The sequence below is a fragment of the Thunnus albacares genome, chromosome 6 (genome assembly GCF_914725855.1).
Source record: "Thunnus albacares chromosome 6, fThuAlb1.1, whole genome shotgun sequence".
Lineage (NCBI taxonomy): Eukaryota > Metazoa > Chordata > Actinopteri > Scombriformes > Scombridae > Thunnus > Thunnus albacares.
The window spans coordinates 20,330,609-20,347,280 of NC_058111.1; the positions used below are offsets into that span (position 1 = coordinate 20,330,609).

The window sequence follows — 16,672 nt, forward strand, 5'->3', positions numbered from 1 at the left end:
CATTAATCAAAAATGTAACAAAAAAATGTCTGCAGATTAATGGTTTTGTAAATAAAATGAACATGTTAGTCGAGTGCTTGCTGCAGAGTACATGTTTCACCAAAGCATGAATCATCACTGTGTTTAGAAAAGGCCCAAGGTTTGGGTTTTCACATAATCTCAGGATGCTTATTTGTTATGCATCCAGGTTTGAATGGCATTTCTCTCCCCGTCCAAAACAAACTGAACTACAGGGAGAAATACCGCAGACTTCATTTGAATTAGTTCAAACAGGCGTGGTGTGAATGCACCCCAAACTACATGTTCAAATCTCACTAAAACGCTATCACTGTGCAAATGCTAACACCGTTCTAATAAAGGCAAAAGTAAAGGTAAAAGCAGGCAACAATCAACAAACATGTACAAAGTGGACAAGAAGATTTGGGTAGTAGACATCTGCATTTTAGGTGATCATGCATTTTGGGGGGTTTTAAGTTATCAGAAAAAATCAGGTGAGAATTTAAAAAGGATAGGTTTTGGAAGGTGACTTTGGAAAGACAAAAGGAAAACACAAAGGAGTGATTTTTCTTTCAGGGTTTCGGATTTATAAAGAGGGAGTGACTGACTATACTGCTCAGAGTAGGGTGACGCTTCACAGGGACCGGCTACTCCATGATGTTTCAGTAAGAACTGTGCTGCTACTGTTAGATAAAATATCTCTGAGAGACATTTTTTTCAGAGTGACAGCTGTGCATTTTTTTTTTAAAGTAATAAGTTCAAGAGGTGTTGCTTGTGCTGTGATTTTGAAATTTGTTAAAATTCCCCCCGTTTATGCTACACTTGCACTGCAGAGGGTATTATACAGAATTAATTTGCCATCCAAAGAAGCTCTGTAAATTATGCAAGGAAAGGAAAAATGGTTGGATACTATAGTTTGGCAGGATGGATGTGTTACATTATAGCTTTCTTTTAAAAGAAGCCATGTGATACTCTGCTTATAAACTACTGGTCTTTATACTAAAGTCTTGGAAAATAAACTTTTTGGGCATATAGATTGGTATAAATAAGCTTTTAGGTACTACTTGCCACGACAGTTTACTCTACATTAACAAACAGCCAGCAGTGTTTAGTATTACACGGCTGGAAACAGAGGAAAATGTTTTAATGAGTGCTTTCATACTATTAAAAAGTAAAGCACATGGAATAGATAACTCTAAAATTATAGTATCTGGGGTGAGTTTAAGGAAAGATAAAAGCAAGATAAGTACAGTCCAGAGAGTTTGCATAGCAGACCACAGTCACTGTTAACATCAGTGTCATTGCTTTCGAGAGTAATCCAAAATGGACTTCTTTCAAAATGGTTTATCTGTGGTAAACGTTACACCTCATTTAAAGTTTGCACCATTGTCTTTAAACAGATAACAGCTGACTTTTATTGTACTGCATTTAGCTGTTTTTTCTTTTGCATGTTGGTGACTGATTGATCCTGCTAATTATTTCAAGGCGATTATCAAATATGTGATGCTAGTGAATGGTCTGCTAAGCAGATCATCAAAAATGAAGTCCAGTCTTTCCTTTCACTTCGGTTAATTGCTCTTTTACATCAATAAACATGAGTCATGATTTTACAACATCACTGAGTAGCCGTTCTATATGAAGTGTTTGCTTCATCAATTATTCCTCTATAACTGGGCTGTTTTGAAGTTGTCAGGGCTGGAATAAGTCAAAGTGCTTGTTTGGACTGTCAACAGCAGGGGTGCACAACTCTAGTTTATGAACAACACATAAAAGGTGGATGGGAAACAGTGCTGGCTATGAGCCACCAGAGCTGGGAAATCTCAATTCAACAAGAGTAAACTAGCTAATGTGTGCACAAGATGATTATCACTTGTGTACCCTGGGTTGTTATTGCTAAATTGAACTTTTAGTGTAAATATTTCTAGTCCTGGCCTGCCTGACTTACATTTGAAATAAAATACCTAATAAATGCGACTCTATGACTGCATATCAGGTAATCTAAATATAACCAACACAATTATTATGATTAGTTACTGTTTTTAGCTACCATCAAGACTAGAAGTTAAGATTAGTCAACATTTCTCCAGATAAGGGACCGACTAATAACTTGCATTTTTGAGATAAACCATTGGTAGGTTGTGAAGGTATTCAGGATTTTAAAAAAACTTAAAACATTCAAATGATTGCTTCAGGTTGACTAGTATCTATGAACCAAAATTAAAAGCAATTAAAAACTGCTACTGGGAAAAAATAAACCATCCTGCTATTTAATTTGTTCCCTTAATAGCTCCCTGATAATAACTTGTACATGTTACCTGAATTAACAAGATTAAATCTCTATTTTAAGGGAATGTTTGCTCAAAAGTCAAAAGCTGAGACTCATCCTGTATAAATTTGAATTGGCTCAGTGGGAACTGGCCTTAACAGGCACAAACAGGGTATTTTCTGCTTTCATGCCCACCTCACAAATTACTTCATCCATACATTTCTCTGGCCTTGTGGTGGTGCTAGTGGTATTACTGTGAAGCCTTGTTATGAAACTTGTTGCAAAAGACTAGACATCCACTGAAATCAAGAATATCTTAGAGTGTTTTTCTCCCTGAGATGTCTATCACATTATGGCTGAAAAAGTATTAGCCAGACCCAAATTGATGAAAATTGGTGTCCACACACTAGCTAATTAACTTGTAGCTGGAAGCAGTCACAATTTAATGAGAAGCACTACATAACAAACTTTTGCTCTCAGGATAGTGAAGTAGACCATCTCTACAACCTTAAAATAGTTTGACTAAAGAAAATACTGAAACATTAGAGGAAAATCTCAGCATTGAGATTCAGGTTTAGTATTAATGAACTTGAAACTTTTATACTTTACTTTCATGTATGCTGATTATCATTATAACTAGAATATATCAGGAAATCCCTTTCATTCCATTCTTATTCTGATGATGGTGTTAATAAAAAGAAGTCCAAAGGGCACTTTATATGTACAATATTTGAGCTAAAATAATCAGTCAAGTAATTGATGAGCCAACAGAAAAGTAATCAGCAACCATTTTGGCAATTGTTTAAGCAAAAATGCTAAACATGATGTGAGGATTTGCTGCTTTTCTCTGCATTTTAGACTGTAAACAGTATATCTTTGAGTTTTTACAAAACAAGTAATGTTCAGGAAACAGTGATGGGTATTCTTCACTACTTTTGACATTCTATGGACCAAATAATGAATTGATTCATTGAGAAAACAATTAGCAGATTAACCGATAAAGAAAATAATAAGCAGCAGCCCTACACTGTATATAAACAGAAAACGTATTTAATATGTCAGCCCCCGAGGATGGAGTTGTGCATCCCTGCGTCATTATTGTTTTGTCAACTGTTTAAGCTAAAATTACAATGCAGGTGCCTAGTAAAGTCATCAGCCATGAGCATCACCATCACTGTCATCATCATCATCATCATTATCATCATCATCACCATCGTCATCATCTGCAGCCAAAGACGATGGAACCAAATCTGTAGTCACAGAAATCTAACCCCAATCTGGCTTAACCATACATTAACAACCAAACAAAAACTCCAAAATCTAAAAAAATATTGAGGCCAATAATAAACAAAACAGCCAAAATAAGCTTTCACGAGACATAAAAAGCTACATTGGTTCCACAATGCTTGACCACATCCTCATGACCACATGAAGAACAACACGGTATGCGTGGGGCTGCTGCGACAGCCTCTACATCGACAATACAATAATCTACAGCACCACCACCATGATCAACACCACCATTACCCCACCTATATGGGAGCCTCTAAATCCTACCCCTATATCTTGACCCCCTCGGAGCCGTACACGTTGTACCCCTCCCTATAAGTGGCTAGATTCTGGGTGCTGGGGGAGGGGCTGGGGCAGTGGGGGGGGCTAAGGTCCACCTTCATGCGCTTGGCTTCGGCCCGTGACTTGTAGCAGAACTCGACCAGGGCCACCAGCATGGCCAGGCCCAGGCCGCCCACCAGGATGTAGAAGACCCCGGCTACGTTGGACAGGCTCAGAGCCTGAGACGACTTGTCCTGGAGAGTGGGAGAGGGACGTGTTTGGGGAAAGAGTGAGGTAGGAGGTGGAGGAGGAGTTAAGACCAAGTTTTGGCGGAGTTGGAGGACAGATGGAGGGGAAGAGGAGGAGAAGCAAATGTAGAGGGTAAAACATAAAAAAGAGGAGGGAAAAAGTGTGGAGTAGAACAATGATAGATGAAGAAGATGGTGTGATCAGGAATGGAAAGGCAGATGGGATAAGAGGTGGAGGGAAAATATGGAGAGGTGGGAAGAAGAGAGAATAACAGAGAGAAGTAACAGGGAAGAGAAAATTAAGGAGGGGTAAGAGGAAATGTGAGAGTAAAGAAGTGTAAAGAAGTGGGGGAAAAGCAGACAGAGAAAATAGGGTACACAGGGTTAGACAAAGAGAAAAGGAGATCTCAAAAAAATATGAAAAAAAATATTAGACAGATTTTGGGATTATACAGTTACTATTGTACTATAACATGCTACTGACAATATGGCACAATTTGTTATCACTTAATTATAAATGATAATTATCACATTCTACTTCTACAACTACAATTACTACTATTGTCACCACAACAGCTACAACATACTGTACATATACTACACAATAAAACAGTCATTACAACTACAGAACACATTTCTACTGTAACATAATGATATCAGTTAACATCTAATTTAACAAGTCAAAAAGAGTGTATATCTTTTTTATTAAATAAATAACAGAGCAGGCTTTAATCTGAGTGGTGATGACATTTCATTGCTGTTTTAATGAAATTTTAAGGCTCCAGTAGTCTATTCTAAACATCTAGAACAACTCCCATGGTCTACATTGTAAAAATCCTAACAATGTTCCTGTTTAACAACTTCTTTAATACTCTGAAATATAACTGTAATAAATGCTTTTAACAGGGGAGATAAAGGATATAAATTAGCTGTAGCACTTCAATAACAAATGATAATAAAAATACAGTAATTCTTCATCTCACAGGTCCGTAATTTCCCATTTTGGAGGAAACTTGTAGTAATTAGTAAAAGTGTGTAATTATAAGGAAAATAGAGATAAAGTTCTAGTTAGAATTGAGTGGAGCTGCTTTGAGACTGTGAGAAGTTGTTGATTTCAGGATAAGTAATTATTCATTAATTACTACTACTACTTTATTCTCCATATATATTGAATTGTTTTCTCACCATCTGCATGTTCGGCTGACTAAGAGACTCTGGTTACACTACCAATTCATATGTATTAGCCTAAATAATGAACACTGCCCTCTATTTTACTTATAATTACTACAAAATTACAAAGTTTTCTCCAGGAAACTTTCTAGGAAATGATTAGAAAATGATGGACCCATAAAATAAAGCATTACAAAGAAATTCTCCCAAGTTATAGAAATAAATAGGTAGCCTAGTCCTGATTAAATCTCAAACATAAAATCAATAGTCGGCTGTTTCTAACAAAATATACTAATAGTGCTAATGAGACAGTGGTATTCAAATCTGGTGGGTGAGTTTCAGGCTAACAAAAATGAGCTAGTGTATGAGTTCAAAGCAAAAACATGAAAGTGACAACTGTCTGATGGTAATCAAAGTTTATCTCTCTGATGCTAATTGTAATGGAGATGAGATTGCCACAGATTGCTACAGAAACTGAACAAGAATTTGAGTTTAATCTGATGCATGTTTAGGTAAATGTGGTCCACCATCAAAATAGAAATAGGAAGGAAGTAGTTTAAATGGACAGTTCAGTTCAATGTGGAGCACATTCAAGATACTGTATTTTCAGGTTATTTGAGGGTATTTAAAATGCTATTGCTAAAACAGTAGTTGCAGTAATCTGGAGCGTATTCAGGATGAGAGTTTCAGGCTAGCGTTCTGTGGGCCGCAGCAGCGTGAGACTGACCTTACTTCCAGAGTCCTTGGGTCCACATTCTCCCTTGTCATACCACCATTTGTTTTTCAGTTTGTCTAAGACGCCTGCTTCGCTCAGTTTCAAAACTGCAAGGTTTACCGGGGTTCTTCGCGTGTAAAAATAACATAAATAACATCATAGGTCATGTTATTTTATGTTATTAGGGTATTTCACATTTGCATTTGCACAGCTCAGTCACATAGAAAGGTACTTTTGTTCAGATCAAGTGACCTAGTATGGATCCCACTGAGTACATGTGTGTATGCTCGTTGAGGAGGGGCTGGGGGGAGCGAGGAGCTAAGGCGAGCTACAGACATATGAGTGGGACCCACCTTTGTCGCTTTAGGTAACACACCCATACTGCCCCAGCTGAACCTTTACCAAACCAGAGGCAAGTACTGTTAAGCCAGGACTATTGACATCGGGCCAGCACTGTGCTACGACTGGGAGAGCGAGCTACAGATGTGGAGCTGAGGATTCAATTCTTCTGGCTTCGGAAGTCGGAGTAAACTCCTATCTTGTTACAGGTACGATCTTTTCTTGTTACACTCAGATCTCACTTTCCATTCCAAATTTCTCCACTGTATTGTAACTAAACTAATTCTTAAAACACTGAGGCAATGCTTCAAATTTTGCAAGAAGCCTGGTGGGCTGGAAAATGGTTTTACCTCTAAATTTAGGGATCGCTTAATTCCAAAATATTCAATTCTATACTGCTATTGTCTAAAAAGTTAAAAGAAAGTAGTATACATGTTTGATATTAAAAAGAGATACATAGAACACACTGTAGAAACCATTAGTTGTACTATTCTTCTACACAAAAAGAATAATGAAAATTGAACTAAAAATACTCAGAATATAATATCTGAAATCCTACAAATGAACAAGAGATGTAGGAAACTTTATCCTGTAATTGCATTCTGCTTCTATCAATTATTCATCCTCCCCTCTGCCAAGTCAACCTGAGCCTAAAGGAATCTGAGAGCTACGATTTCACTTGGGTCTCGTTTTTCCATTAAACGTTTTAAAACCTGTTTCAACTGTCATGTTCTTGAGCAACGGATTCTCAGTTGGCATCTTGCCTCTCCCTCTTCTCTCTCCTCTCCCCAGAGCTGCCACTAGGGGGCAAATATTCCTGCCTTGACAGTAATTCCTCTCTTTCTTTTTGCATCTATCCATCACCGAGCCTTCTTCCCATTACCTCACACTCTGCGAGGCAGGACCAGATCAGTACCAAATATATTTGAAAACATTTTTATGAGATGTGCTTGATTTCTCTTGGCAGGCACTCAACCACAATGAATTTCTCTGCATGATATTGAAAAATAACCTTATTTTCTGATGATTCCAAATAATTGATCTAGTATATAAATCTTTAAATGCATTTGAAAACATTTTTGTTATCTTTTGGGCTTTCAAATAGCATAGCCGATTGATTTCTTTCAAAAATAATTTTATTTTTGGAGGTTTTTTGTCTGTGTCTCAACAAGCTGTTGTACCTTTGTCACTGGGTCTGAACCTTTTATATAAAAAGGCACACACCGCTGACAACAGATGCAACATGGTGCCGATGTTTGAGGCCGCAGAGTGTCTCAGGAGATTTCAGGGTGTCACTTTGTACGTTCCTTGACTCTTTGCCAGGGCAGATGCATGCATTACACTCTGGGACGGGGGCCGTCGCGGGCTTTCAAGCCGGTGAGAGGCCCCTGTCCCCTAGTGGTGGGGTGGGCAGACAGAGAGGGCTAACCTTGGAATCCCCTCCCCCGCTGCCACATTCTCCTTTGTCATACCACCACTTGTTTTTCAATTTGTCCAACAGGCCCTGCTCGTTGAGCTTTAGCACGGCCAGGTTGACCGCGTTTCTTAAAGTAAAAAAGGGGGGACAGATAAGATAGTTTGGTCAGAGCAGAGGATGGAGGGACAGACAGACAAGATGGACGTGGACCACAGGAAGGAGGAAGAAGGGAAGGGAAATGAGAAGCAAAGGGAGCAAAGGGAGGAGAAATCAGAAGGGTTGAGAGCACAAAGGTGGGTTAGTGGGGAGGGATGCACCTAAGACAATGCTCTGTCTTACTCTTTCTCTTTGACTTTCACTTCAAATTTATTTCTGTTTATTTCACTTTTTCTGCTTTTTATAAAAAAAGATTTTCAATTATTTTTGTGCTCTGCTGTATCTTTCCTCTGTTGCTCTCTTGTACTGGGCTGCACTCACAGAGAATGCTCCACGGTGAGTGTCAGATTGCTGGTATAAAGTGTGTTAACCAGGTCTCTGCAGCATGCTGATGATGCTCTTGTCTTCTCTTGCTGCTCCCCTGCTAGTCTCAACATGCATGCGTGTGTGTGTGTGTGTGTGGCTACAGTTTCCTACAGGCCTCCTGCTCACACCCCTGAAGGGATTGACCTCCAAATAAATTTCAGGGACACAAGGCTAAATATCAAACATTCATGCTGTGTGTGCACATGTACTCAGCTCTGTATATCTGGCAGGTTTATTACAAGAGGAGCTGGACCTGAGTTCAGCTACTATAGGGAAGTGATTAATAAATGTGGTGTATGACTGTGTCTGTCAAGGGATCATATCAATGTTTTTTGCAGATTTTAGCTGATTTGCTATCAGTAATATAAATACTATCAGTATACTTTACATTGTAGCTGTTTATTTTGTAAAGCTAATCATAACTTTTTAGATTGGTGACTGTTTTTTCCACACTATGTCAACCACTGGCTTCTGTTTATTTTACTATACAATGGAAGTAAACTTGCAGGTATTCGAAACCCACTGGAGATAGGTAGATTAGTCATCTTTATTTTTTAAAATGCAGCCTAAAGCATGGATTATTTAGAAAAAGGTTTTGTAGGTTCTCTCAACACTTGATGATCAGTTGCTAAACAAAAGAATCTGCTTCATTGCCTTCTAGTTTTGATTTTTCAGCATCATACTGCACTTTATGAATGTCATTTAGCAGCAAACTCTCAGATCTTAGATATTAGTGCTTCTCACTGGCACCCAGAAGACCTAATCCATAATATCTAATGTCCTACTATGCAACAATAACATTAATTGACAGAATAATAAAGAAGACAAAATGGTCACTATGTTGCATTAAATCTTGAGTTGATTTTGGCACTGTACTGAACTGAAAGCAATGGCTGTCTAGAAGTTAGAAAATATGGATTCAATTTAAACAGTGAGCTTTAAAAACTGGTTGGCAGTATTGTAAAGTATTTTCCACATTGCAGCAATATTTAGCTGAAACATGCAAAAACAATGGCCTTTACAAATATCTCTCTTGATTGCCTCAGTACATTGCTTATGTTCCCTTATAGTTTATATCTTGCATCTTGTATGTAATGGTACACACCTTAATGTGAATATTTTTGTATTTATTCTGAATAATGTGAACAGTTTTGTTTTTATTATGAATAATATGAACATTTTTGTATTTTTCATTTTATATTTTATATTTTGTATTTACTGTGCACACTCATCTCGTCTATGTTACACTGTGGCCCTGGAGGAACAAAATTTCAATTCTCTGTATGTGCTGCACAAACTGTGGATTGACAATAAAGGTTGACTTGCCTTGACTAATAATGTTCACTGTCAACTGTCTATAAAACAGGACTGTGGGAGCTGAATGATTTTATCAATTTATTCCCACCATGTTCCTTCTAAAATGTATTTTGTCCTGTCTCCCTTTTTTCTGGTATGTCTCTCCCTATTTGCAGCTACCTGTAAAAGACTTTCCTGTTCTCCCTATTTCTCCTGCCACCTCCCTCTGCTGAACACGCTTTTGTTTGTGAGACGCTGTAATCAGCAACGCTAATCTCAACAAAAAGGTCACGGTAGACACCGCCTGCTTGTTTGTTAGTTTGCCCCTTTGTCTGTACACCTGCCTATCTGAAAGTCCCATCTCATCTTGGAGTGTGTTGGTACAGTAGACTGTGGGTTATAGAGGGGCTTGTGAGTGGAAGGTTACTGTTTCAGGACCAGGTAGGTAAATAAAAGTAGAGCACTGTTCTCACTCAACTGCTACTAGCAATGTGCCACTAAACAAGGGACAAGGGGTGATTGTGATCTGATGTTTATCCATGAAAGACATCATTTTCTATTGGCTATTTCTATTTGCAATTTTGATAAACATTGTACCTGAATATGATTAAAATTAGCAATCTATCACTTCTAATTTGGAGGGGGAAAATGTTCTGAGTAAAGATATTCAAGAGATTTAGAGAAAGACAGCATTCTCAGGGGTGATCTAATCTACAAGCCATGACTAATCACATTAACGTAAGAGGTATGGATGAAAACAGTTCAAACATATCAAGAGTCATATCAAAAATAGCTGTACTTCATTAATCATACATCCCTAACATTCATTTTAATCAACAGAGTATTCATTCTCCGCATCAACATCATCAAGTCAAATTAAGCCTGTGATTAAGTGCAGCGAGAGAAGAGGCAGGCTCACCTGACGTGCACACTCACAGCCACATGTGTGCACCTGGATCGGGTTTCCGCTGATTGAGAGAAGCCAGAGACAACCGTGGATAGATCCAGGAATGTGTTTTTTTAGGGGGGGTTGGATGGGGGGGCTTAAAAAGGGACCTATCCACCCGCTGTCTGTCACTTTTCCCTCATAAACGGAAAAACCTTTGCGTAAGCAGTAAGGGATAAACTATAGTGACTGGGGTTTTGAGGGACTTGTTTGCACCACACACAGGGGAAAGTTATAGGACAGGATGTGAGGCATGCTGCTTGTGTTTTGCCTTTCATGAGGCAAATCTGAAATGCTGACAGAGAGAGATGGAGGGACAGAAGAGAGAGCAACTGATCTCTGTATCTAGTCAGTTATTTTCCCTCAGGCACTTGTCACATTGTGATGACAAAGTCTCTATACTGCTGTCATGGTTACCTGAGAAATTAATTATTTGCATTGCTCAGTGAAACCTATTGGGACTGCTTGGCACAAGTTAGCAAGCCAGATAAACAAGTGTCTGCTGAGGGAAAAATAAAAACAAACGGACCAAGTTTAGGACTTGTCACTTTCTCATTCATTCCTTCCATCTTGTGCTCTCTTAATTAAGGTTTTACACACACTGCCCTGCATCTTTTTAAATACAAACCATTTCTGGATTTGGGATTTAATTTGGCATTGTTCAATTACTAATCAAATTAACAGTTTTAAGGAATTGAAGGAATATTTTCCTATGAATTTGTGATTGGATTTTTGGTGTGGGATCCCGTATTATGTTTATTTTCTAGTCCCCCCATTGGTCAGGCCCCTCTACTTCCTGTTTCTCACTTTTTAGTTTCCTGTTCCTCTATAAATTCCCCCTTGTGGCTCTGGATGTAGTGGCAGCAGTCTGAGGTTCTGCCCCTCCTCATGGTCAGTTAATAAATCTCTTTTATCATAGTCATAATAATCATTATCATCATCATCATTATCACATCATGACTACCATCTCTGAGGATGAAAGGGACAAAGACACGGGACAGCAGACAAATTGACAGTTACCTGTAAGGTGGCCCTGTGGAGAAATAGAGTGATTGAAAGAGCAACAGGAAAGGAAGGAGGGACACAGACATTAAGGGACGGACGAATGACTGTGACACAGGACAGAGCAATGGGACTAACAGGCCCTAAGTTAACAGAGAGATGGCAGAAGAGAGTGAAGAAAAGTAGAACAGAGAGAGACAGACAGAATGAGAAAGAAAAAGAAATTAAGAAGTATGATGAAACATAATCTACATAATTAACACACTTGTTTATATCGCTGCTGTAGGGTGAAAACCTATAAATGTTTCTTTGTTTTTGAGCTGAAATACTAAATAAATAAATTGCACTATTTTAATACTGTACTATTTTTTTGAGTTATCCTTATGATCTCTTATTCTTATGAAAGACAGTCAACATCCACTGATTAACACATTAATGCACTGTCATCAGTGGGGGAAAAAAAAATCAATTGTATCTAAATTGATGAATTTGGGGGATGAGAAGTTTTCACCTAACAGCAGTGACAGGTTAATCTAGGTGTAGTATAAAAGGCACAGCAGGGTAGGTGGAATATCGCAGCAATAGTACAGTAAGAGCTTTGTTACTGTTTCCTATTGTTACACTATTCCACCCACCTTAACTGTGAGCCTTTCGGTGTAGCAATTCCATATCCTTTGGAGTCCAGGTTCCCCCCGACTTTCATGGTATCGCAAGGCTTGCGCTGCTCTGTATACTCGTTCATGGTGGACTCCAGGAGGAAGGCGTACTTCCCCTTGGACTTGCGGACCCTCGCCACCCCCTCTGCTGTGGTTTTGGTGAAGACAGTTGGCTCGGCAGACTTCATGTATGACCACATCTTCTCATATACTGCTATTTTGGACCTCTGGGGTGGAGGAAGGGGGTAAGAGGAGAGAGCAGAGTTTAATTAAGAGAGAATGGGCTACCATATTGCTAACATACAATACCAGATTTTCTCACAGATGATGGTTTTCATAGTTCAGTGAGGAAAAGATTTCCAAAGGAGGAGACATGGTGTAGGGTAAGGCGCTATAAATAGTAATAGATAAACAGTCTAAATCTTTGACGGGTGTAGATAAGGAAGAGCAGCGTGGATGTCTAAGGTCTTACAAGCAAAGGACATAGAGTTTTTCCCAAGTTTTTAGGATATTTGTGAAATTTGAACCTGCAAAACAGGATTCAAGCAATTGACAAAACTGTCACTGTTGTAGCTCAGTAAAGGTAGTTCAGCACTTTCTGTTTTTTCAGCTGAGTGTAGCTTTATTCCTTCAAAAAATAAGACAATATTCTACATACATAAGGCTGGTGATATCTTATTGTCAACAAATCCCATGAAAAGATCAAAACCAACAATTAATTAATCTTACTGAAAAGTTGTTGTCTGTGTAGCCAAAGCCTGACACAGCATATTCCTCTGCTCTCCACGGTTGTACAGAAACTATTAGAAACACATCATTGGGCCACACAGTTGACATGTTTCTTCATTATGATGAATGTGGCCACTGTTTATTTTGAGTCAAACTCACATACACCAACCTAGTGCAAAATACTACAATATAAAATACACATTGTTGATTTTCATTTTTTTCATGGGATTTGCTGACAATAAGAAAAATACCTAACAATACCAACCATTTCAGATTGGTATGTTGTTAACACATCCAAGCTGTGCATCTCCTTCCGGATGGACATTCACATCTCAGAGACACCTTAAGTGTTATCAGCGTCTCTAACCACAGATTTGATTATTCAAATTAATGTGCCATTCTCACTGAGACAAATGGGATAAATCTGAGATGTAAATATGAGAACAGAAGAGATGGAAAATTAAGTGACACAAGTGTTTTTTCTATGTTTCTACAATGGAACCAACAGTACTGAAGCTAGACTTGTACAAAATATATTAGCATGTGTTTTTAATTAATTATATTTATTGCTCCAGTTCTTTTAAAAGCATAGCAAACTGCTGAGGCTGATTTTCACTCTTATAGTCTTTGAATAAAATTACACTGCTGTTGGTTTGTCTTCCATCATCCATTTTGATCCTCTGGCATATAATGACATTTATAACCACATTTAAACAGTACGGCTCCTTTGACAAGTCAAGCATCAATCTTTTCTTTAAATGAGTTTCTGACTGGAACAGCGGTGTAGTGATCCGTTGCACAGTTATGAATTCAGTTGCCTGCTCTAACAGAAGAGCTTTTGAGAGGACATCTGTCTGGTATGATGTATTGTGTTATGTTGTGTATATACCATGCATATATGAGTCTGTGTATGTGCATATAGACTGTGCACCAATCTATATGTGTGTGTGTGTGTGTGTGTTTGAATCAGTGTGCTTTTATGTGTGTACTCAAGAGTGAAAATAACAAGCAGAGGAGTCAAACTGTCATCCTCCACAAGCGTCCTGTTTCTTTCTTCTCTTCCTCTCCCGGTGATAAAGTGTTATTCTGTCGCTCTGCAAGCGACAAGCCATGGCCTCATCCACTGTGTGTGTGTGTGTGAGCGTGTTGCTAGTGCATGACGGACACCTATCCCATAATAATGTCACTCACATCCAAAGGGCCCCTCCTTTCTCCATTCTACCCTTTCTTTCTCTCTCCATTCTTTCTCTTTTTATTCTCCTTCTGTCTGCCAAAGTCTATCATAAATAAAAAAGCCCCTCCCCCTGCCTTCTATCATCTTCAAGTTTAATCCATCCATTCATCCCTCCATCTGTATTTTTTTTTTTTAGACATTTTTCTATCTACCAATTTCTCTGGCCGGACACAGCAAAATGTGTGTATGCTTGTGTGTGTAAGGGAGAGACAGTGATGATGATGACAACGCACATATAAAGCAGCGACTGGCCTTGGAGGGATGGATGTGTGACAATATGGTGTGACTCTTTCCGGATTCTTTAACAATGAGTGAGACTGTGAAGGGGGAAATGGATGCTGCAAGTCACCTTCAGGCATCCACGCTATGGAAAACAATATACATAGACATACAAATCTGCTTGCAGGAGATGTGCCGCACACACTCACAAGTGCAATGTATAGACGCATACATATGTGGCTGAATATGCATACATGCGTTCTTAGATACACACATGAATGCACACACACATGCTCACACAAACACACACACACACAAACACACACACAGACACACACACACACACACACACACACAGATAATTAATGGTGGTGGCGAATCCCCCTCAGCTGTGGGAGAGTAAATTGCTTTTTCACCCTCCACAGATTTCAGCCCGCTCGTTATGTTGATGATGCCAGAGCCGCTCATAGGAGCACAAACTGTCTGCTACAACCTCCCCACCTCCCCCAAGTCCCCAAATACACACACTAGTGCACATATCTTTACAAAGCACAACTGTAAATTGGTATATATCCATGCACACAATGCATGAGCACACAAACAATTCAGAATATTCCTACAGAGCATGACTATGTGATGGAGCAGATTTGTTTTTGTACATATGATGACACTGCTGTTTTACCAACACATCCTCATAATTAAACGACCAAATAGGTTGATTGTACCATGCTCTCCCATAGGAGCGTTTTCTAATATGCCGCCTCTATTGGCAGCTTTGATTTAATTATGTTTTACGGTGTGACAACGCTGTGGTTAATGTCTGGTTAGATTTAGGCACAAAAACCACTTGGTTAGGGAAAGATCATAGTTAAAATGATCACTTGAAATGTGGTGTGGGTTAAAGTTACTACTTCCTTAAAGTTTGGCGACCTTTGTCGTCATGGCAACAATAAACATCAAAACAACCGTAGTTATGGTTTTTAAAAAAACTGTCCTGATTTGTGGTTGGAAATGTGACACTCGCAGTTGGAAATGGGAAGTGAACAGCAGTCTCCTGCAGCAACGTCTACTTTTGTCTGTCTATCTAGCCATCCAACCAACCCGCCAACTCTGAATATGGAAATTTGTCACCTAATAAAGATGTCATCTGAACTGCGTCACCTCACCTGGTCATAATTACTAGAGCTGCTACATAGCGTCTGTAACGCAAACGTGACTATATGTGGACATACACTTATAGTAAGTGATGGACAGCAAAAAAAAGACATTTTTATTCCCCTTTTATATTTACACCCCATCCCTTTAAGGTTCATTCTCCAAGGTTGTGGTGGAGTGCAGATTTAAGCTCACAGCCAATCAGTTGCAGGGAAAGAGACATTTTCAAGCCATTTTATGAGTGTATGGTTGAGTTTGTTGCTCGCAACTGCGGTAGTTGCGCCCCAAAGTGCCGGTTAGTGCGGTCAACTCGTACCCGTGAGAAGAGGACGAGAGACCGTTCTCCGAAGAGGACAGGGCCTGCTGGTTGCTGTTAGCCGTGGCTAAGCTACCTGGTTAGCACGGTGAAGAAGTGATATTTTGTTTGACTTATACTCGCTCAGACGAGGCATACGCCTCATAGTCAGATAAGTGAATAGTCTAAGCTAGTCTCTTTGTGCTCCAGTTCTGTTTTTGTTTTATCCAAGAAGTGTGCAGCATGGACAAGGACAGTGGCAGCGTGGACGGCGGCGCCTTTGATGTGCGCGCTTCCTCTCTCTCTTTCTCTCTTTCTCTCTTCACACGCACGGACTGTAACTATGGACTGTCTTCAACTCGGACTGTGAGTAAACTGTTATTTCCCTGCTACACGAGACTCTATCACGAACACTGAAAGAAAGAAAGTGCGACGGACAATAATAGCACTGCGAACTGTTTGTCACACCGGTGGCTTCACCCACAGACATTTCATGTGACTCTATCTGTGAGACAGTACCTGTTTTGTGGTTATTTGACCATGAATGTGTAACTGTGATGTGCATTGGTGTTTTCACTGGTATATGGTAAAAAGTTTCTGTTCAGCTGTTATTTGGGTAACTGTTAAGAAGTAGCTGTCACTCGCAGTTGTTATATACTGTGCTGATAGACATTCCTCTAATCGAATATACATATTTCAATTTTTATTTTTATTTTATTTTTAGTTTCCATTTGGGGTTTGCAGTCCCCATGTTTAAAGTTACATATCTAACTCTGCTGTGTGATGTTGCTATAGGGGCAAAGCTGATTTGACTTTCATTTCATCTTATTTTTTATTATTATTTATTATTTATTTTAGTTCTACTACTAGAATAAACCCCCTATTAGCGTGGTTCAAACTCAAAACTGTTTAGAG

General features: G+C 39.1%; 1 protein-coding gene across 3 annotated transcripts in view; it reads right to left on the reverse strand.

Moving 5' to 3' along the window:
- Positions 1-16,672, reverse strand: part of gria4a (glutamate receptor, ionotropic, AMPA 4a) — a 108,063-nt gene that overhangs the window by 4,188 nt on the left and 87,203 nt on the right. The window contains exons 15-17 of one of the 3 annotated variants that reach the window (XM_044353380.1): positions 12,105-12,352; positions 5,960-6,074; positions 3,931-4,068 (exon numbers count right to left, since the gene is read on the reverse strand). In XM_044353380.1, the coding sequence (XP_044209315.1) occupies positions 3,931-4,068; positions 5,960-6,074; positions 12,105-12,352 (501 nt within the window). Of the gene's footprint in view, positions 1-3,820; positions 4,069-5,959; positions 6,075-7,715; positions 7,831-12,104; positions 12,353-16,672 lie in introns of all 3 variants that reach the window. The other 2 variants (XM_044353382.1, XM_044353379.1) reach the window with 2 other exon arrangements.